General features: G+C 43.8%; 1 protein-coding gene across 6 annotated transcripts in view; it reads right to left on the reverse strand.

Moving 5' to 3' along the window:
- Positions 1–9,449, reverse strand: part of NF2 (NF2, moesin-ezrin-radixin like (MERLIN) tumor suppressor) — an 85,657-nt gene extending 76,208 nt beyond the window's left edge. For all 6 annotated transcript variants that reach the window (XM_077761635.1, XM_077761633.1, XM_077761634.1 and 3 more), the window contains exon 1: positions 8,869–9,449. In XM_077761635.1, the coding sequence (XP_077617761.1) occupies positions 8,869–8,982 (114 nt within the window). In that variant the 5' untranslated portion in view covers positions 8,983–9,449. The remainder of the gene's footprint in view (positions 1–8,868) is intronic.
- Positions 9,450–23,178: the final 13,729 nt, after the last annotated feature.

Genomic DNA, 23,178 nt, shown 5'->3' on the forward strand with positions numbered 1-23,178 from the left:
GGGAGGGTCAGAGAGAGAGGGAGACACAGAATCCGAAGCAGGCTCCAGGCTCTGAGTTAGCTGTCAGCACAGAGCCGGACGCGGGGCTCGAACCCACGAACCGTGAGATCATGACCTGAGCTGAAGTCGGACGCTTAACTGACTGAGCCACCCAGGCGCCCCAAAAAGAAGTGATTTTCATGGTAAAACTATGGCTGAAGAAATCCTTTCCCTACCAGTCAGTCTCTCACAACATTTTTTTTAAGTTTATTCATTTTTGAAAGAGAGAGAACTTGCACTAGAGTGAGGGAAGAAGGGCAGAGAGGGAGAGAGAGAATCCCAAGAGAGAATCTTCGCGTGGACAACACAGAGTCAGATGCAGGGCTCAAATCCACGAACTGCAAGATCATGACCTGAGCCAAAACCAAGAGTCAGATGCTTAACGGACTGATCCACCCATGCACCCCTCTCACAACATTTATCAAATAGAGAGACTTAGGTCAGGGGTTGCCTGGCTGGCCCAGTCAGTAGAGCATGTGACACTTAATCTCAGGGTTGTGAGTTTGAGCTCCACACTGGGTGTAGAGATTACTTAAGAAGTTTTTAATTAAAAAAAAATTAAAGAAAAAAAGAAATTTAGATTAGGGATCAGCACCTATTTAAAGTGCACAATTCAATGGTTTCTAGCATACTCATAGAGTTGGGCAACCATCATCACTAAATTTTAGAACATTTTCTTCACTCAAAAAGAAACCTTGTACCTCTTGGCTATCATTCCTATATCCCTGCACTCTTTTTCCAGTCCTAAGCAACCACAAAACTACTTTCTATTTCCCTAGATATTCCTACTCTAGACGTGCTTATGAATGAAATAATACATTTGTTTGTGACTGTTTCTTTCACTTAGCATGTTTTCAATACATGCTGTAGCATGTATTGGTATTTCATTCCTTCTTCATGCCAAATAACATTCCACTATATTGATACACCACCTTTTGTTTACCCTTTCATCAGTTGAGGGACATTTGGGTTGTTTCCACCTTTTGGCTATTGTGAATAATGCTGATATGGACATTTATATACAAGTTTTTCTGGAGGCATATGTTTTCATTTCTCTTGCGTAAATACCCAGTAGTGAATTGCTGAGTCATATGGTACTGGTACTCTATATTCAACAGTTTGAGGAATTGCCAGACTGTTTCCCAAAGTGGCTGCTCCATTTTACATTCCCACCAGCAGTGTATCCAGGTTCCAATTTCTCCATATTCTCGCCAACATTTATTATATGCCTTTTTTGAGTCTAGTCATCATAGTAATTGACTCTCATTGTGGTAAAGTGGTATCTCATTGTGTTTTTTATTTTCATTTCCCTGATGGATTAATAAAGGTGAGTATTTTTTCATGTGCTTATTGACCATTTGTTTATCTTCCTTGGAAAAATGTCTATTCAGATTCTTTGCCCATCTTTTTAGGTAAACTCTACACCCACCATGGAGCTTGAACTCACAATCCCAAGATCAAGAGTCATATGCTCTAATGACTAAGCCAACCAGATACCCCTCCTTTGCCCACTTTTGAATTCTCTGCCTTCTCATTACTGAGCAATAAGAGTTCTTTATATATGTTAGATATAAGACCCTTCTGAGATCCATGGTTTGCTAATATTTTTTCATGTTCTTGATGGTGTCCTTCAAAGGACAAATGTTTTTAACCTCAATGAAGTTTACCTTTGTCTTTTGTTGCTCATGCTTTTGTTGTCATATCTAAGGATCCTATGCCAAATCCAAAGTCATGAAGATTTATCCCCATTTTCTTCTAAGAGTATTATAGTTTTAGATCTTACATTTAGTCATTGGAGTTAATTTTTGTATGTGGTGTAGAATAAGGGTTCAACTTCAATCTTTTGCATGTTGCTATTCAGTTTCAGCACTGTTTGTTGGTTCCTCCATTGAATGGTCTTGGCACCCTTGTCAAAAATCAGGTAACCATAGAAGTATGGACCTATTACTGGACACTCAGTTCTATCCCATTGACTGCTATGTCTATCTTTATTCCAGTACTACACTGTTATGTACTCTTATGTTATGGTTGCTTTGTAGTAAGTTTTGAAATAAGGAAGTATGAGTCTTCCTACTTTGCTCTTCTGTTTCAAGATTGTTTTAGCTATTCTAGATCCCTTGCAATTTCATATAAACTTTAGAAATGTTTATCAATTTCTACAAAGCAGTAAACAGAAATTCTGATAGGGATGGTGTTCAATGAGTAAATCAGTTTGGGGAAAACTGCCATTTTAACAATATTAAATTTTGTGATCTATGAACAAAGGATGTCTTTCCATTTATTTAGATCATCTTTAATTTCCATCAACAATGTTTTACAACTTTCAGAGTATAAGTTTTACACTTCTTTTGTTAAATTTGGTCCTAGTATTTTATGCTTTTTGATGTTATTGTAAATAGAAATTTATTTTCATATTGTTCATTCCAAGTATATAGAATTAGAAGTGATTTTTGCATATTGCTCTTGTATCCTACAATCTTGCTGAACTCGTTTATTAGTTCAAATAGTTTTTTTAGGGGATTCCTTAGAGTTTAGATACAAGATCATGTTATCTTTGAATATATTTTTATGTCTTCCTTTCCATATGGACACTTTTATTTCATTTTCTTGCCTAATTGTCCTGGCTAGATCTTCCAAAAACAATATTGAATAGAAGTGGCAAGATATCCTTTTCTTGTTCCTGATCTTAGCAGGTAGGCATCCTGTCTTTCACTAAGTTAGCTGTGGGTTCTTTATAGATACTCCTTATCAGATTGAAGAAGCTCCCTTCTATTCCTATTTTGTTGAATGTTTTTTTATCATGAAATGTTGCTGGATTTTGTCAATGCTTTTTCTGCATCTATTGAGACAATCATGTTATTTTTGTTTTTTATTCTATTCATATGATGTATCACATTATTTGATTTTCAGATGTTAAATCAACCTTGAATTCCTGGAATAAATCTCCCTTGTTATGATGTAGGATTCTTTTTATTTGTTGTTGGATTCAGTTTGCTAATAGTTTTGTTAAGAATTTTCGCTTTCATATTTTTTTTTTTTGAGACAGACAGAGAGAGAGAGAGAGAAAGAGAGAGAGAGAGAGAGAGAGTCCCAAGCAGGCTCCATGCTTCCAGAGCAGAACCCCCATGCTTCCAGGGCTCGATCCCATGAAATGTGAGATCATGATCTGAGCGGAGATCAAGAATCAGACACTTAAACAACTCACACCCAGGTGCCCCATTCCATACATTTTTAAATTGATTTCTGAGCCAGCCAGGTATCCCATTTTACTTCTATATTGATAAGGGATCTTAGTCTCTAGTTTTACTGTGATAGTTTGTTGGGTTCTGGTATCAGAGTAATGCCAGCCTCATAAAATAAGTTGGGAAGTATTCCCTCCTCTTCTATTTTTTGGAAGAGTATGTTAAGAATTGATATTAATTGTTCTTGAAATGTTTGGTGGAATTCAGTAGGGAACCCACTTGGGCCTCTACTACCTAGAGCCTGGACCTTTCTTTGTGGGTATTTTTATTACTGACTTAATCTCTTCACTTGTTTTAGGTCTATTCCGATTGTTTCCTCTTGAGTGTCTTTCAGGAAATGGTCCATTTCATTAAATTATCTAATTATTTGGTGTACAATTGCCATTTTAATTTAGTTTTCTATGTGTTTCATGTCTTTTTTGTTTCTCTATTCCTCCTTTACTACCTGCTTTTTCATTAAGTGAATATTTTCTAATGAAGCATTTAAATTTATTTAACGATTCCTTCACTATACTTTTTAAGTGTTTGGGATTTATTTTGTTTTTTGTTTTTAGTGGTTGCTCTAGGGTTTACCAGATAATCTTGACTTACCAAAATCAGTTTCAGATTATACTAGCTTAATTACAGTGATATATAGAAATATTACTCCTATATAGGTCCTTTCCCTTTTCCTTTTTTGCAGACTATTTTTCATATATATATATATACACACATATATATGACACCTATTAAAATTACATATATACATACATAAAATATACACATATGTATACAATATATATATTATTCATACGTGTATATATACATATATATGTGTACACACACACACACACGACATTTGTTAAAATTACTAACCCAACGATACACTGTTATAGTTACTACTTTACCATCTGTGGCCATTTCCTCAGCCCATTACAGCTCTGCTCTGACCTACCTCCTTTGTGCTATTGGCAAGTATACCACAAATATATTATGTTTGTATGTAATGGGCCCAACAGTACATTATATACGTATTATTTTACACAATTGCTCTTTAAATCAGTTATAAGAAGGGGCACCTGCGTGGCTCAGTCAGTTGAGCATCTGACTCTTGATTTTGTCTCAGGTCATGATCCCAGAGTCATAATATCAAGCCTTGCATTAGGCTCCATACTGAGTGTGGAGCCTGCTTGGGATTCTCTCTCCCTCTGCCCTTCTCCCCTACTTGCACATGCACTCTCTCTCTCTCTCTCTCTCTAAAATTAAAGTAAATCAGTTATAAGAAGAGAAAAATATGCATTTCTACTGTCTTTTATAATTACATAATTATCTTTCCTGGTGCTCTTTTTTCTTTTCATGTAGGTTTGAATTATTATCTGAGGTCACTTGTTTTCAGCCTGAAGAACCTTTCATATTTCTTGTAAGACAGGTCTTTGAGCAACATCTTTAGTTTGTGTTTATCTGGGAAAGTATTTCACCTTCATATTTGAAATAGCCATTTTGAAATATCCAGCTGTGCTGGATATAGGATTCTAAGTTGACAAGTTATTTTCTCTGAGCACTTCGAATATGTTATCCCACAGTCTCTGACCTCCACAGTTTCTGCAGAGAAGATAGCTGTTAATCTTACTTGAGTTTCCTTGTATGTCGCAAGTCATTTTTCTCTTGCTGCTTTAAAGATTTTGTCTTTGACTTTCAGCAGTTTTACTATGATGTTTCTGTTTGTGTATCTCTTTGTATTTATCCTCTTGGAGTCTATTGAGCTTCCTGGATGTCCAGACTACTGTTTTTCCATAAATTCGTAAAGTTTCAGTCATTATTTTTTTTAAATATATTTTTCTCTCTCCTCTCCTGGTATTCTTTTCACATATGCATTTAATGATTTCTCTGAGGCTGTGTACATTTTTCTTCATATTTTTCTGTTTTTCAGCTTGCATAGTCTCTATAATTTCCTCTTCAAACAGGAGAATTCTTTCTTCTGCCAGTTTGAGTCTACTTTGAGCCCTTCTAGTTAATTTTTTAGTTCAGTTATGGTACTTTTCAACTCTACAACTTTTTTAAATGTTTTTTATTTATTTCTGAGAGAGAGAGAGACAGCGTGAGCAGGGGAGGATGAGAGAGAGGGAGATAAAGAATCTGAAACAGGCTCCAGGCTCTGAGCTGGCTGTCAGCACAGAGCCCGACGTGGGGCTCGAACCCACAAACTGTGAGATCATGACCTGAGCCGAAGTCAGACGCCCAACCAACTGAGCCACCCAGGTGCTCCAACTCTACAATTTTTTTTGCTTCTTTTCTATAATCCCCATCTCTTTACTGATATTCTCTACTTGATGCAAAAATGTCATTATGCCTTCCGTCTTTTTTTTTTTAATCTTTATTTATTTGAGAGAGAGAGAGAGAGAAAGAGAGCGAGCATGAGCAGGGGAGGGCCAGAGAATCCAAAGCAGCTCCAGGCTCCAAGCTGTCAGCACAGAGCCCGATGCAGGGCTCAAACCCACAAACCGTGAGATCATGACCTAAACTGAGGTCAGACACTTAACCAATTGCATCACCCAGGCCTTCCTATGCCTATGCCTTCCTTCATTAATCATGTTTTCCTTCAGTACTGTGAACCTACTTGTAACGGCTATTTGAAACCTTTTCAGCTAAATCTGACATCTGGTCACTCTTAGGGGCAATTTCAGTTGCTAATCTTTTTCCATTGTGAAGGTCATATTTCCCTGTTTCTTTGCATGCCTCATAATTTTTTGTTAGAAACCAGACATCTTAGATCATATGTTGTCTAAATAATATAGATACTGGACTATTTCTCCCCACCCCAGACATTATTATTTGCTTGTTTCTTTAGTGATGGGCTGGAATGTTTTGGTGAAATCTATTTCCTTCACACAGTGTCAAGGCCTATGATGTTGTTCCTCAGGAAGGCACAAATTTGGTTATGGCCACAGTCATCCTGGGGTAACAGTGTAGAGTAGGGCTCCTGCTCCTTCCCCTGATTGCACCCAGCTGTTAAACTCCATTAATTGTGTTTTACTGTTCTAGGGGCGCCTGGGTGGCTTAGTCGGTTAAGCATCCAACTTCAGCTCAGGTCATGATCTCACAGATTGTGGGTTCAAGCCCTGCATCAGGCTCTGTGCTGACTGCCGTCTCAGAGCCTGGAGACTGTTTCAGAGTCTGTGACTCCCTCTCTCTCTGACCCTCCCCTGCTCACGCTGTCTCTCTTTCTCTCTCTCTCCTAGAAATCGTGAAAACATTAAAAAAATAAATAAAATAAAATTGTGTTTTACTGTTCTATTATTTTCAACCATGCCCTAGGGCATAATTCACTCTACAAAATGATTCAGTCAAAGGTGGCTCTTCTGGGGGCTCCTGGGTGGCTCAGTCGGTTAAGCATCCAACTTCAGCTCAGGTCATGATCTCACAGATTGTGGGTTCAAGCCCTGCATCAGGCTCTGTGCTGACAGCTCAGAGCCTGGAGCCTGCTTCTGATTCTGTGCCTCCCTCTCTCTCTGCCCGTCCCCCACTCAAGCTCTGTCTGTCTGTCTCTCCCTCTCAAAGATAAATAAACATTTATATATTTTTTAAATTTATTTCTAGGAGAGAGAGAGAGACAGCGTGAGCAGGGGAGGGTCAGAGAGAGAGGGAGTCACAGACTGAAACAGGCTCCAGGCTCCGAGCTGGCAGTCAGCACAGAGCCCGACACGGGGCTCGAACCCACGAACCGCGAGATCATGACCTAAGCGAAAGTTGGACGCTTAACCGACTAAGCCACCCAGGCGCCCCGATAAATAAACATTTTAAAAAAATTTTTAAAGAAAAGAAAGGAAAACAAAACAAAACAAAACAAAGGTGGCCCTTCCGAGAGCACAGTTATAATCCCAAACTGGCTCTTACCAGCTGTCTTATTCTGATTTTCTTCGGCAAACTAGCTGGCCTATAGGTAGCATCTTCAGTAAATCCACAATCTCCTCCTAATTGCCCTTCACCAAAACCTCTGCTGTTTTTAAGAGTTCCCTTAGGCATAAACTTTTCCACATTTTGTTGCAAATGAACAACCAACCTTTGGGAAGAGAGCAGGAGCTACAGGTTTTAAAGACTTCTCCCTCCAGGTAAAATCTCTGAAGGGGAGGACCAATCAGAGGTCTTATTTTGCCTCTCCTGGCATAGAACCACCATCGCACAAGCTAGGGCTTGGAAAAGAGCAAATGGGACCCCAGTAGTCTCAGTGCGCCCTACCCAAGGCACAGCTCCCATTCCCTAAGTAGGAGCTGGATAAAAGAAGGAAGCCCCATCTTTCAACTGTTCACACCTGGGACTTAGTCTCGGCAGCAAGAAGCCTTGCACAGGATAAGAAACACTTAAGTCCTGATCCTCCCGGGAAGAAAGTGGTCTGACAGGGAGCTAGGGGAAAGAAGGAGCCCTGTGTTCTGTGTTGCAGCAGTCTGGAGTGGATCTCCCCCTGGCTGAGTTGGAAGTGGGGAGGGAAGCAGTAGCCTTGGTTCAAATACCATAAACTCTCACCTTACTTAGCAAATTTTCATAGCTTTTCTTGAACAGATGTTTACTCATTTGATGGCTGTTTGCCCTGAGGACCATTTCCAGAGGGTTTAAATGGTTGAGTTTTTTAAAGTAATTTTCACCAGTCCTATAGGGGAGGTCAATGGGGCTCCTCACGCTGTCAAGCTGGAAGTCAATCCTAAGGCTGCTTTTAGGCTACAATAGTAGAGCTGAAGAACTGAGTAGTTGTAACAGAGATCCTATGGCCTGGTCTGCAATGCTGAAAATATTTACTTTGTGGCCCTTTACAGAAAAAGTTTGCCAATCCCTGACTTAAGTCGCTCTTGCCAATGCTGCTGGTTCACAGAACACACTCTGGACTAGCAAAGACTTACACTACTTGAAAGGCAGTATTGTTTTGGCTAGAAGTTTGACTTAAAATCCCACTCTGCCACTTACTAGATACATGGTTTGGAGTACCTACCTCATTGGGTTGTTATGAGAATTAAAGGTACGAACGTCTGACATTTAGAATGTATTCAACGAATGATAACTGTTATTATCATCATGATGTAAACTGCATGAAAAGTATTAAACATCAAATCTTTTCTTAAAGAGCTTTTTTCCCCAAAAAATGTAAGCTTTGGAAAAGAGAAATAAGTATAGACTTTCCATTATACAAGATGTAACTTTTAATACCTGGGGCACATAATATCTAACGAAGTAAAAAAGACCATAAAGCTGGAGCTTAAGCCTGACACTGAAAACCAGAATTCTCCACTACGGATAGTTCCAGCCTCTTGCAGTAACAATGAATGAGAACCTTCAGGAAGTGCTTCCAAACCCAAAAACCCTATGGGGGGAAAAAAATAGCAGCAATTATTCTTAACATGAGGATTTGGGCCTAGATGGCTCCTTCCGGTTCTGGTCGACTCTGTCTATGCTGAGAGATGATACAAGCTCAATCCCTCAAGCTTTCACCTGGACTGTCACCGCGGCAGGGGCGCCCGGATCGGCGTCGGACCCGTGGCAGGGCCCAGCAAGCGGGGATTCCACCGGATTCCGCCCGGCTCCCCCTTACCGCAGCCCGTCGGGGCTGCCAGCCGGTTACCTCGCAATTGAACTCCATCTCGGCGTCCATGGTGACGATCCTCACGGTGAACGTCTTGGGCTGCTTCCTCTTGAGTGAGCTGAAGCTCATACGGGAAGCGATGGCCCCAGCCATGGCGCGGGGCTCAGGCCCAGGACCCTCGCGCCCCGAGGCCTGCACTCTGGACCGGTTAGCCCCCCTGGAGGAGCAGCACAGGCCTCAGGGCCACCATGGTGGCCGGCTGGCCGGCCGGGGAACTGTCTGGGCGGCGCGGGCCCCCAGCGGCCAGCATGGGCCGTGAGGACCCTGCCCTGGGAGCGTAAAGGGGAGTTGGGGGGCGGGCCCTTATGGCCACGGGGACGAAATACGAGCCAAGACGGACGGGGTGGACACGGCCGGGCGCTCAGGGACTCGGGCCGGGGACGCGGGGGACGCCGCGGGACGGAGCCCCTAGACGGCAGCGGGGCAGCCCCCGCGCGCCTCTCAGCGGCCGTTGGAGGTCTCGGGGCCGCGCTGCGACTGGGCGCGCACGTGCGCGCGTGGCTGTCACCGTCCTCGCTCCGCGCGCCCGCGGGAAGTGTCCCCTCCCGGCCGACCCTCGCCTGCGCCCCGCCCTCGGGCCCCCAGATCATTACACACAGCGCAACCGAACCCAGCGGCTGCCGCCAGGACGCCGCGGTTGGCTGAGCACTCCTGGGGGGGCGGGAATCTTCCTCCGTTCGCCCTTCTTCAGAACGACTCCACCAGCTGGAATTGCCGCTGTGATTGGAGGCATGGACCTGGGCTCGGCGGTGAGTGGCCATAGTGGCAGTCACTCCGAACGCTTTTGTTCGCAAGGAGAACGCCTACTCTAGCAAGATTGGTTGAGGAACCGGAGTCCGGCGCGCCTTTCCTGGAGCACCACGTAGAGGCTGGTCTCTAGGTGCGGTTGGGTAAGGGACTGCCCTTTGAACCAAACGCGCGCCGTGTGTGGCGCCCCAAGGGAATCGTGTTTCGGACACCCGACGGATAATCCTGGTTGGCACTTAATTGCATATACTGACCATTGTGTTTCTCAAACTTTTAAATCACGTGGAGGCCACTTAGATTGCCGGCACTCTCCCGCAGGGGAGAAATAGCATTATTACCAAGGAAAGGTAAAAAGTGTAACTACCTCGTGGGGTTGTTGAGGAATTTAAGGAAGTTAATACTATGTACAGCTTTAGAACGAGGGCTGGCACATAATAGGTTGAATCCTGTGGAATTGGTATTTTTGTAGATACAAAATGGTCGAAAAATGAAAGCATTTCTCATTTTGTACTGATTTCCATTTTCGAACCACATACATGTTTTTATTTTTTAGATGTCATCAAGTTATAACGAGTGTGTTGTGAGGCAGGAGAATATACCGTTCTGTATTTAAAAAATAAGTCCTACTTTTAAGTAACTGGTAACAGTTGAATAGAGACAATTTTCTGTTTTGACTGAACAGTAAGCAGTCCGTAAATACTAACCATCATTAGCATCACCTCCCTTACAGATGGGGAAAGAGGTGAAACGTGACAGAGACGCCTGCTAACTATTATCTAGATAGTGAGAAGAAGCAAAGATGGGACTCAAATCCAGATTTATCCCGCCCAGAGCCGGATGGCATTACCATTGTGCTGCCCTGCTTCCCTGATTGTGGCTGCCAAGTTGCTACTGTTCTAGCCCCAAGAACCATGAACCACAGTTCCGGAGCACTCAGCAGACACTGTTGCTGTAACTATACAATAGTATAAATCTCGCTCTTTCCCACAGGCCCCTGTGGTGCCATGAATCACCAGCATTTGCTGGCACACCCAGCAAAGCTGTTGTGGGGGAACTTTATGTCCTGTCTACCGCCTGCAAATTCTCTCCACCGAAATGATTGTTCAGTGCAGTGTGGGCTTGGAGTAAGAGTGTCTTCATTTTTATTGCTTCAGTTCTTCTCTGCAGGTGGGAGAACCAGGGTGGATTCTCCTAAGGGCTCCCCGCAGGGACAACAAATCAGGGCTTTAACCCAGGGCCAAGACTGCTGACAGAAAAAGGTGATTCTGGGATCCTACTGAGGAGTAGAAAGAGGATGTAGATCAGACAGCGGGGGTAAAAATGACATTGATGGCCAGTAATAGCTCATTTTTATGGAAGGCTTACTAGGTACTAGGCACTAGGCTAATTGGCCAAAGATGCCAAATTTAAACATTCTTGGGGGGACACCCAGGTGGATTCAAGGGTCTGGATCTCAGAAGGGAGGCTAAAATAGATATAAATTTTTTTTTTTTAAAGAAGGGACTAAAAATAGATGTAATGGAATATTACGCTGGCATTAAAAGTGGCATTCACAAAGATAAACACAGATGATAATAGTACCTACCAGGTAAGAGTGTGAGAAGGAATAATTCAAGGAGAGCTCATTAAAAAATGTGTGGGGAAGGGGCGCCTGGGTGGCTCAGTCGGTTAAGCGTCCGACTTTCGCTTAGGTCATGATCTCGCGGTTTGTGGGTTCGAGCCCCGCGTCGGGCTCTGTGCTGANCAAGTGGGGAGGGGCAGAGAGAGGGAGGCAGAGAATCCAAAGCTGGCTGATAGCGGAAAGTGCAATGTAGGGCTTGAACTCATGAACTGTGAGATCATGACCCAAGCCAAAGTCAGACATTTAACCAACTGAGCCGCCCAGGCACCCCAGCATGCAACTCTTGATCTTGGGGTCGTGAGTTCAAGACCACATTAGGAGGCAGATTGTACTTAAAATATATATATTTATTAAGGGACATCTGGCTGGCTCAGTCAGTAGAACATGTAATGCCTGGTCTCAGGGTCATGAGTTTGAGCCCTATGTTGGGGGTAGAGATTACATAAAAAATAAAATATTTTTATTTTTTATTTATTTATTTTTAATGTTTTTATTTATTTCTGAGAGAGAGAGACAACGTGAGCAGGGGAGGGTCAGAGAGAAGAAGAGACACAGAATCAGAAGCAGGCTCTAGGCTCTGAGCTGGCTGTCAGCACAGAGCCTGACGCAGGGCTCAAACCCAGGAACCGTGAGATCATGACCTGAGCCGAAGTCGGACGCTTAACCGACTGAGCCACCCAGACGCCCCAAAAATAAAATCTTTTTAAAAAGAAAGAAAGAAAGATCTGGCACATTGACACCAGCTAGTAAATACCTGTTGAGTGAATAAGTAAAGGACACAGGGAAATAATGGTCTCAACCCTGGGGACAATATTAATTGCTATAACATATTAAATGCTTACCATATAAGACACCCTGCAAAGAGCTTTGCATGCTTTATTTCTTTTGATCTTTATCGAAATCTTATTTCGATAAGGTAGGTACTATATCCCCGGTTTACACATGAGGAAACAGACTAAGGCTAAAATGAGCTAATTTACCCAAGATCCTAATGGCAGAGGTGCAATTTGCATTCAGGGCTGTTTTAAGCTAGATGTCACCTTAGTTACATTTCGTTTCTCCAATCTTCCAGAAGATCAGTGGCTCTCGAAGTGACGTCCATCCCCTCCAGGCAACATTTGGCAATGTCTAGAAATTTTGTTGTTGTTGTTGCTGTATTTTTGGTTATCAAAACTCAGGGATGTTCCTGTACTGTATGGCAGAGGCTAAGGATTCTGTTAAACATCTCATAGTATACAGGACAACCTCCCACAACCTCCCATGCTAAAGAAATCCTGCTCTAGAGCAAGGATTTTTTTAATTGTTTTGTTTTTGTTTGTTCACACTCTCAAGAATCTGATGAAACCAGTGGATTTTCTTCACAAAGGAATACACGCAGACACACACACACATACGTGCACAACATTTTGCATATGGTTTTAGAAGTTCATGGGAAGACTCCTCCAAAGCATATCTATGAGCCCCAGATTAAATCAAGTCATTGCCAAGATTTGAATCAACATGCAGCAACCTGATGCTGCATGTGAATTCTAGATTGGAATCTGTCTGCAAAAACTGGACTTTGTTATTTTTGGAATTACCTTTACTATACATCGGCATGAAACCAGTATCCCACACTATGGATGTGATAAGAAACAATCGTGTGGAATGCCGTCTTTACAGTAGAAATTTAGCTGACAAAGGTACACACAGCTCTCTTTCTATAAATACCCACAAAAGAAATATCTCTTACTCCAGCACTTATATTTCTCATGGGAGACTGGTTTGCTTTCTCTTCTTTTAATAACTTTTATTTGTTTTCCTTATAAGTAATCATACGCATTATTTAAAAAAAGAAGAAATGGAGGGACACCTGGGTAGCTCAGTCGGTTAAGCTTTCAACTTTTGATTTTGGTTCAGGTCATGATCTCAGTTTATGGGATCAAACCCCATGTCAGACTCTACCCTGAGAGCCTGCTTGGGATTCTCTCTCTCCCTTTTTCTCTGCCTCTCTCTCAGGCGCAAGCATGCATGTGCACAGAATAAACTTTTAAAAATATGAAAACTGAAAGTAAATAATTAAAAAATGAAAACTGCACATAAGCAGTGTGTAGGCATAATTCTAAAATGTCCCTCATTCATCTACAACCTTATACAATCCACCCCCTTGGGCATGGGCAAGATCAATAGACATGATGGCATATTATTCCTGTAATTATGTTGTTTTATATGGCAAAAGGGATTTTTTGCAGATATAATGCCCTAATCAGCTTTGTTCATCAAAATGGAGATTATCCCAGGTGAACCCTGACCCATTGACGTGAACTGTTTTTTTTTTTAATTCCAGTATAGTTAACATAGAGTGTTATATTAATTTCAGATGTACAATGGAGTGTCAGGTGAACTCTTTTTTTTAAGGTTTATTTATCTATTTTGAGAGAGAGCAAGTGTGCATGTGTACATACAATGGAGCAAAGAGAGAGGGAGAGAGAGAATCCTGAGCAGGCTTCAAAGTGGGGTTCAAGCTTTGAGATCATGACCCAAGCCATAATCAAGAGACGAACTTAACCACCCAGGCAGACCCACATGAATGCTTTTTATTTTTGTGTATTTAATTTGAGAGAGAGAGAGAAAGCTCAAGCAGGGGAGGGGCAGATAGAAAGGGAGAGAAAATCCCAAGCAGGTTCCATGCTGCTAGCACAGAGCCCAAGGGCTGGATCTCACAATCTGTGAGATCATGACATGAACCAAGATCAAGAGTCAGATGCTTAATCATCTGAGCCCCTCGGGAGCCTCCTAGGTGAACTCTTAAAAGTAAATTTAGGTTCAGAGATAAAGGAAATCCAAGAAATGAGCTCCTTTTGACTTGGAAGAAAGCAAACATCCACGTAGTGAGCTGCTTATAGGGCCTCAGAGCAAGGAACTCTGTGTGGTCTCTGGAGTGGGGAGTGGTCCCCATCTGAAAGTTAGCAAGAAATCAGGGACTTCAGTCCCACAACCACAAGGAGCTAAGTTCTGCTGACAACCTGAGCGAGCTAGAATGAGTATACTGACCTCCAGGGCAGAAGCATACAATGGCTGATAATTAGATTGCAGTCTTGAGAAACCCTAAGCAGAAACCCTAATCATAATACTAAGCCATGCCTGGATTCCAGACTTATCAACACTGTCAGATAATAAATGTAATTACCACTAAATTTGTGGTGATTTGTAAACACAGCAATAGAAAACTGATACCAACAGAGAGAAACAAAAGCAAATTTTGTAATCTTTTTTTAAATGTTTTATTTGGGGCACCTGGGTGGCTCAGTCGGTTGAGCCCTCCGACTTTGGCTCAGGTCATGATCTCACAGCTTGTGGGTTCCAGCCCCGCATCAGGCTCTGTGCTGACAGCTTGGAGCCTGGAGCCTGCTTTGAATTCTGTGTCTCCCTCTCTCTCTGACCCTCCCCTACTCACGCTGCGCCTCTCTCTCTCTCTTCTCTCTCTCTCCCAGAAATAAAACATTAAAAAATTTTTAATTACATTAAAAAATAATAAATGTTTTATTTATTTTTGAGAGAGAGAGAGACTGACAGACAGACAGAGTGCGAGCAAGGGAGGAGCAGAAGGAGAGGGAGACACAGAATTCAAAGCAGGCTCCAGGCTCCAAGCTGTCAGCACAGAGCCCAATGCAGGGCTCAAACCCACGAGCCGTGAGATCATGACCTGGGCCAAAGTCCCAATGCTTAACCAACTGAGCCACCCAGGAACCCCAACCTTGACCTTTTAAAGAATATTGGTCAAGTATCTGTTGAATGTCTCCCAGTTCGGGTTTTGTCTCAAGTTTTCTTGTGATCGGACTGATGTTCCAGATCTATTTTTGTAAGCTACACCACACTATTTTTGAAGCAGGGTGGAGATTAAAAACCAAACTAAGAGGTTCTGGCCTGTCTGCAGCCTGAGGCTCAGGGAGGTGATTTGACTCATTAATATCACCTGGCCCAGGGGATCTGGGACCTCAGACTTCTGAGGCCATGGCCAGGAACCAGTGTTTCCAAGCTTCCAAAGAACCAGTTTCTGAGGCACTGACCCTGAAGGAAGGCAGCCTGCAGGTAAGAACATCTGAAATACCAGCAAGAAAGGAACCTAGAACACCTTAGGAAGCCACTAGCACTCATCCCATTCCCTTTGGGCCTGGAATTGAAGATCTTTGGATTTTCTCAGAATGTCCCTCGTGGTGTTAAAGGCAGGCAGACCTGAGTTGGAATTTCGACTTTTCTGTGACCTTGGCAACAGCTTCTCTGAGCTTCAGTTACCTTCTCTGTAAAAATGGGCATTAATAATAAATTGTGTGACATGTTTAAGAGCCCTTTTTAAAGTAAGAATTGATATTTATTGAACACTCTCTGTGTCTAAGGTGCTATGTGAAAAATCTTGCAAAGGTTTTTGTTATCTCTGGGCTTCCAACTCCTCATCGCTTAAATGGGGGGAATAGGAAATGGGATTGCAAATAGCAAAACCTGAAAGTGCACATTTATTGCACTTGTACTGAGTGATGATTTTCATACACATGCATTCTCATTGAATTCTCATGATTAAGTAGGTTATGCCCATCAGGCAGTTAAGAAAACTAAAGCGCCCAAAGCTAACTTCCTGGCCAAAGATCACAGAGCCTAACACAGATAGAAGCTGGATCCTCAACCCAGATTTCTAGCTCTGGGCGCATGGTCTTCCAAAGATAGTGTGCCTGAAGCAGCAAGCATGCCTTTGTCTGCAGCAGGAACTGAAAAATAACTGTTTTCTGGGCTAAAATGTATACTCTGGCCTAATTTGCAATTTGACACTGTTTCTGTGTCCCTTACTGGGGTACATACTTTTGAATCTCAAGCTAACATTCTGTATGAGCTTCCTCAGGCTGCTGTAACAAAGTGACTCAAACTGGGTGACTTGGAACAATAGAAATGTATCGTCTCACAGCTCTGGAGGCTGAAGGTCCAAAATCCAGAAGTCACCAGTGCCATGCTCCCTCTGAAGCCTGGAGGGAAGGCTCCTTCTTTGCCTCTTACAGTTCCCGGTGTCCCCAGATCTTCGCTGGCTTGTGACATCAATACTGCGGCCTGCAGATAGTGTCTCCCTGTGTCTTCACACAGTCTTCCCTCTGTGTGTGCCTGTTGGTTTCCAGATTTCCTTTTTCCATGAGGACACCAGTCATGTTGGATTGGAACCCACCCCAATGACCTCATTTTAACCTGATTGCCTCTGCAAAGAAGACCCTGTTTCCAAATAGGTCACATTCTGAGGGACTGGGATCGGGACTTCAATATCTCTTGTTTAGAGGACCACATGAGCAAACACTCCTGTTTTTCTCCTTTACTGTCATACTCCCTATACTTCTGACACAAAGTCTGCAGCTTTTTTACACCAAGCAATTCTCTGAGACACCAGCTGGATGTCCTACAATTCAATTCAATTCTGACACCAACTAGAGTTAGTGCAGACTCTGCAGGTTAAGGCCACAGGCCCGTGAGACTGCTTCTCTTTCAGATGCCAATTAGAAGTACTGGCTGTCTTTTGTACTTCAGACCTACTGGCTACAAATTGGGGTTCCCGTGACCTCCTGCTTGGACTTGATAATTTGCTAGAATGCTTGCAGAATTCAGGGAAACCTTTGGGTTTACTGGTTTATTATGTAATAAAGGATACAGATGAACAGCAAAATGAAGAGGTGAATAGGGCGAGGTCAGGAAGGGCCTAGGGAGCAAGAGTTTTTGTCTTCATAGAGTTGGGGATACACCACTTTCCAAACATTTGAGTGTATTCACCAACACAGAGCCTCTCCAAATCCCCTACTTTTGGGATCCTTTTGGTGGCTTCACCTTGTTGGTAGACACGATCAGTCATTAACTCAACCCCCAGTCCCTCCCTCTTTCCAGGAGGAAAGGGGTTTAGGCTCAAAGTTCCAAGCTTCTGATGATGGTTTCATCTTTCTGATGACCCACACCCAACCAGGATCCCACCAGGCATTGCCTTGTCAGAACAAAAGATGTTCCTATCACCCAGGAAATCCCAAGGGATTTTGGAGCTCTGTGTCAGGAACCAGGGTCAAAGATCAGTATTTTAACAAAAAGTGCTGGTAACACTCTTATCACTTAAAAAATGACAAGGGTTCTGGGAGCTTTGTGCCAGGAACTGAGAGCATAGATGAAATATAGATTTTCTATTAATTCACAGGACACAATTCCACCTGTAACATTCTCTTTCCAAGAGCAGCTCCAGGAGCTGTATTTATGCCAGTAGAGCTGGGGAGGTCCAGGAAAGTCACATGTTTCAGGAAGGATGCCTTCTGTAAACTTTGCATGATTCAAAACTTTGTATGCCAAGATTTGTTTTCCACCCTAGGAATGAATGTAAAGTAGGTGATGAAGTCCGCTCCCACAGCTCCGAAGTCTACAACCGTCTTGTCTTATCGTGTTTTTGCTTTTGGTGCCATTTTGTGTCTTTGCAGCATTATCTCTACCCGCAGGTCCTCTCCTAAATTAACAGCACCACCTGTAGAGGAGGTGATTTGGTCTTTGTAGTGTTTTATCACATCCAGAATCTACTCCAAAGGTATTGATTTGGGGGGGTGTTTTCCAGCACTAGCATCTCTACTTTGTAAATGTTCGAATGATGTTGTTACAGCTTTTTTAAAAAGTAGTTTGTAGAAATGCTGAGGCATAGGAGCACGTGTACCCCAATGTTCATAGCAGCACTCTCCACAATAGCTAAAACATGGAAAGAGCCTAAGTGTCCATCAACAGATGAATGGATCAAGAAGATGTGGTTTATCTATACCATGGAATACTACATGGCAATGAGAAACAATGAAATCTGGCCATGTGTAGCAACATGGATGGACCTTGAGGGTGTTATGCTGAGCGAAATAAGTCAGGCAGAGAAGGACAAATATCATATGTTTGCACGTATAGGAGGATTAGGAGGAACTTGACGGAGGAACAAGGGGGAGAAGAAGGGCGGAAATGGTGGGGGAAAGGGAGAGAGGCAAACCATGAGAGACTCTTGAATGCTGACAAAAACTGAGGACTGATGGATGGGGGGGGAGGGGGGATGGGCATGGAGGAGGACACTTGTGGGGATGAGCACTTAGTGTTATGTGGAAACTAATTTGACAATAAACTATTTGTAAAAAAAAAAAAAGTAGTTTGTAATGGCAGTGAATGACAAAATAACAGCTTAACGGGCACAGAAAGCCGCTGCTAGGATCCAAAGCACGTTAACAGTGTGATTTGCTCAATGATGATGCAGGTGGTCATTTGTTTTCCCGCTACTGTGGTGCCGCCTTGTGGCAGTAACATAAACAGTTTTTAATTCATCCCATCTCCTCCATGTCTTTGAAGTTGTTCAATACCTAAAGAGTAATATTGTTTTCTTTTCCTGGTGTTTGTGTGATTTCTAGTATAACAGTGGCATTTTGTTAACATTTTTGTGGCACTGTATCGAAGTCACATAAGTCATGTGTGCATATGATGCATATGACTACAGAAAGGCTGGAACTTGGCAGTGTGGCTCATGCCCTAGCCAAAACATAAAAGCTTTCTTGTCCCTGTCACTCCTGTTTGGGGTCCCATAGGAACTAGGGGATGCAATTCTCAGAGAGCAGTTGGGCCTGAGCATAAAAGGAGCAGGTGGCGCTGCCACAGCTGGGTAATTTGTCTCTTTGCTCTTCTGCAGCCCATTTGGTGATGATGTATTTGTCCCAGAGAATAGATGATGGCAGGTTTGTTCATATTTTACACTTATGAACCTGCCTGTTCCTCTCTGCCTGGCTCTGCCCATCTGTCTTTGTCCCTAGCTCCTCTCATTTCATTTCACAGATTGGGCAGCAGGCCTTGGCCATGATTTATGAAGGTGGATTCTGTGAGGGCAGCTTTGAGAAGGGAGGGAGGGAGGAGAAGAGATGGGTCGGCTCCCTGTAGAGAAGGGAGGGATGGACACATTCTGGAGAAAGAGATGTCACAGACTCAGTGGTGGGTGGGAAGGGCCCTAAGAAGGGGAGGGAGAGATCCTAGGGCAGAAGACAATGCTGCCGGGGAGGCCTGCTCACAGACGATGCCTTGGAATGCCGAGTCCAGCCCCAATCATTAATTTGGGCCTAGAGTAAAACCTAATCGTGGTAGCCATCCTCCCAGGTGGCCCCCAGGACTCATGTTGGTATTCATATCCTTGTGAAGCCCCTTCCCACACTGAGCAGGGCCGACGTGTGTAACCAATGGGATGTGCAGAAATGACAAAGTGTGATTTCCAAGGCCAGGTCATGAAAGTCCTTGGAGATTCCACTTCACTCTCCCTTGGATCACTTGCTCTGGGGTAAGCCCACTGCTATGTGGTAAAGACACCCAAGAGGTGCCTGGAAAAGTCCATGGGGGCAGGGAACGGAGGCCCCAAGCCAACACAGAGCATTCACTTGTTGGTGTGTGAGCAGTCTACCTTGGAAGTAGATCCAACGGCCCCCGTCAAGCCTTCAGATGACCACAGCCCAAGGTGACATCTTTTTTATTTTTAATTTGTTTGTTTATTTAATCTCTACAGCCAATATGGGACTCAAACTCACAACCCCATGATCAAGAGATGCATGCTCTAGTGAATGAGTCAGGCAGGTGCCCTGCCAAGCCAACATTTGGACTGCAGCATTGTGGGAGACCCTGAGCCAGAACCAGACCAGCTAACCATTCACTCCTGAATTTCTGACCTATTTGGAACCATGTGAGATAATAATTGTTTACTGTTTCAAGCTGCTAGATTTGGGGGCTAATTTATTCCACAATAATTGGAAATGGTCTAATTCCTTATTTGTAGAACTGTCATCTAGCATCTCTCTGGTTTGCTGCCCAGAGTGCACCATCCATGTGGCAAGGACCTGTTTCTAACAGGTCTCAGTTAACCAGCATTGCCTGTCACTGAGTGCCACAAAAAGAACCCCTGTACCCTACTTATTCAAGCAGGGTAAATGGAGTTAGTTAAGCAAGGAGATGATTCTGGGATGAAGTGGATACATGTTGTGAGGAGAGGGATAGGGCCATGATTAGGAGATTTCCCTGGGAAAGAGGGCTTTTCTGAATGCAGGACTTTCAGTGCTAAACCTGGGAAAGTCTAGGGGAAGCTGAAATGAGTTGGTTACCCTAGCTAGGATTGGGGTGGGGTTGGGGTTTCAAAGCTGTACTTTCAGTAAGCTGCCACACTGTGGTTCATATGACACGGGAAGGGAGATCTATCTCCCATCTCTCCTGGTCAGGGGTGGGAGCCTGCTCCTGGAGCAGCCTACTTTCATTTTCTTGCCCCACTTAAGTGGAGGGAGATGGGAAAACCATCTTACAAGTGTCAGGCCAGTGTAAGGAGGCTGCAGGTCAGCCCTCCCTCCTCCCCAACAGAGGGGGCCAGAAACATCTAGAATTTGGTGAAGACTCTCACCCTAGACCAGGAGGGCCAGCCCCTCTCTGTCCATGGGTCCTGGCTTCCTGTGGTTTCATTACCAAATGCCTTCTACCACATGGCCAATGAGTTGCTCTGCAGCCTCTGTTGGTATAATTCAGTGACAGGTCACCAAGGCTGCTTGCTCCATTGTTAGAGAGATATTCTTTTTTTTTTTTTTTTAATGTTTTATTTATTTCTGAGAGAGAGAGACAGCGTGAGCAGGGGAGGGTCAGAGAGAGGGGGAGATACAGAATCTGAAACAGGCTCCAGGCTCTGTCAGCACAGAGCCTGACATGGGGCTTGAACCCACGAACCATGAGATCATGACCTGAGCCGAAGTCAGACGCTTAACTGACTGAGCCACCCAGGCGCCCCTAGAGAGGTATTCCTTATAATGAGTGAGAAGTTGCTTCCAAATAACCCCCACTCTTTGATTATATTTGATTGTGCTAATTTTTTTTTTATTTTAGAGAGGGGGGAGGGGCAGTGGGAGGGAGAGAGAGAGAGAGAGAGAGAGAGAGAATGTCAAGCAGGCTCCACACTTAGCAAGGAGCCTGATGCAATGCTCGATTTCATGATCACAAGATCATGACCTGAGTCAAAATTAAGAGTCGGTTGCTCAACTGAGCGAGCCACCCAGGAGCCCCATGTGCTAAAATCTCTAACCTGTTTCTTTATGGCAGTCAGCCTTTTCACCTACTATGCACACATTGCTTTCTCTGCCTCAGGTTCCCTTTGCCCTGCTCCCTTCTCCTGGCAAATGCTCTGCTTATCCTTTCAAGCTTAGGTCCAAAGTCAGGCCTCCTGGGAGAGCTAATGGAGTCAGTCACTTCTGCCTCTCCAGGTCTACCACACTCAGAGCCTAAGGAAAGGGTAGCTCTATGGCACCACACCTGTGACATCTCCATCTACCCACCTGGGCTTTTCCTGAGTTGCTGTGACTGGGGAGCCTCTGATCACACCAACTTCCAGAAGAGGGAGCTTATTCCCTTTTGGTCCCTCTGATAACCCCAAGGAGCCACTGGGCCCAGCTTTTTCTCCAACACCTCTCTTTGTTCTTCTTTGTTAACACAGACAGCCGGTCAGGCTCACAGTTTTCTGCCTTAGCTACAAGGCAGTGGCTGCAGTGTTATTTCCACTGCATTTATTTGGACAGTTCTGCCTGTTTATGAACAATTGATCCAAGTTTTCCATTTACCATGAAGATATGGCTTCCTTTTTATTATCTATCTCTCTCTCTCTCTCTCTCTCTCTCTCTATCTATCTATCATCTGTTTATATTTTAGAAAGAGAGCATGTGCAAGCCAGCGAGAGGGGAAGAGGAAGAGAGAGAGAGAATCTTAAGCGGGCTCCACGCTCAGCACAGAACCTGATGAAGGGCTCAGGCACACTACCCTGGGATCATGACCTGAGCCAAAATCAAGGGTCAGATGCTCAACCGAGTCACCCAGGTGCCCCTATCATTTCCTTTTTAAATAAGTCACACATAAAATACATGTTCAGTTAGAAAACACAGGGAAAAAATCATAATGCAAGCCTCGTTTTCTTATAGAAGTCATCACTGACCCTCAAGTTTATATAGGACCTCCCTTTTTCTCTTCCCCACCCATTATAAGTCCTCAGAGCTCTTTGTACTTCTTCATAGTCTGTATTGTAATTGGAAAAAATACTTTTGTGTGTATTTTCACTTATTCAGTAAATATTTAATGTATCGTGCAGGAGAAATGAGAGGAGAGCAGCCTAAGGCATCTTCCCTAAAGGGGCTCAAAGTCAGTGCTGATTTGATTTTCTCTCCCCTACCAGACCTCAAGTCCCAAAAGGGCTGGGGCTTGTTGGCCTGTCTACCTTTAGTGTTTCAGAGTTTAGCACAGGCAATAGCCAGGTAGACTCCGTATTTGCTGAATGATTAACAAAACTAATGCCTGCCCTCCACTCCCCCTTGCCAAGCATACCAGGAGGGAGGTACCAATGGGTGGATATTCTTTAGGGAGGTGTGCATGCAAATATCCATGTCCCTTTGGGCCCCTGGGCCCCTTGTGGGGTTTGCAGGTTCTCTGCTCCTGCTGAGGTCTGTGACTTGAGGGATTGTGGACTGAGAAGGGATTAGTTTGGAAAGCAGGCAAAAGAGCTGGGCAGGGCCAGAAGGGGGCATGGGGCTCCAGGATGCCCAGGCAGAGCTGGGAAAACGGGATGAAAATAGAAAAGGAGATGGAGAGAAAATGTACCTATGGTCCAGAGCCTTGTCCAACTGTCCTCAATTGTTAGGGGTTTGCTCCTTTGACAAATGTTTTAAATAAATACAGCCTGTGGACCCCTCCTCTCCAGAAAAACGCACAATTTCAGGGGGCCTACTGACCCTCTGCCACTAATCCTGGAGTGCCTAATTAAGAATCCCTAGTATTGTTGTTCGACGCTCCCATTTTACCGAGGTGGACACTGAGGCCCAGAGTGGTCAAAGGCCTCGGTCAAGGTCACAGACCAAGTCAATACC

Source organism: Crocuta crocuta, unplaced genomic scaffold, assembly GCF_008692635.1.
Source record: "Crocuta crocuta isolate KB4526 unplaced genomic scaffold, BGI_CrCroc_1.0 scaffold348, whole genome shotgun sequence".
Classification (NCBI taxonomy): Eukaryota; Metazoa; Chordata; class Mammalia; order Carnivora; family Hyaenidae; genus Crocuta; species Crocuta crocuta.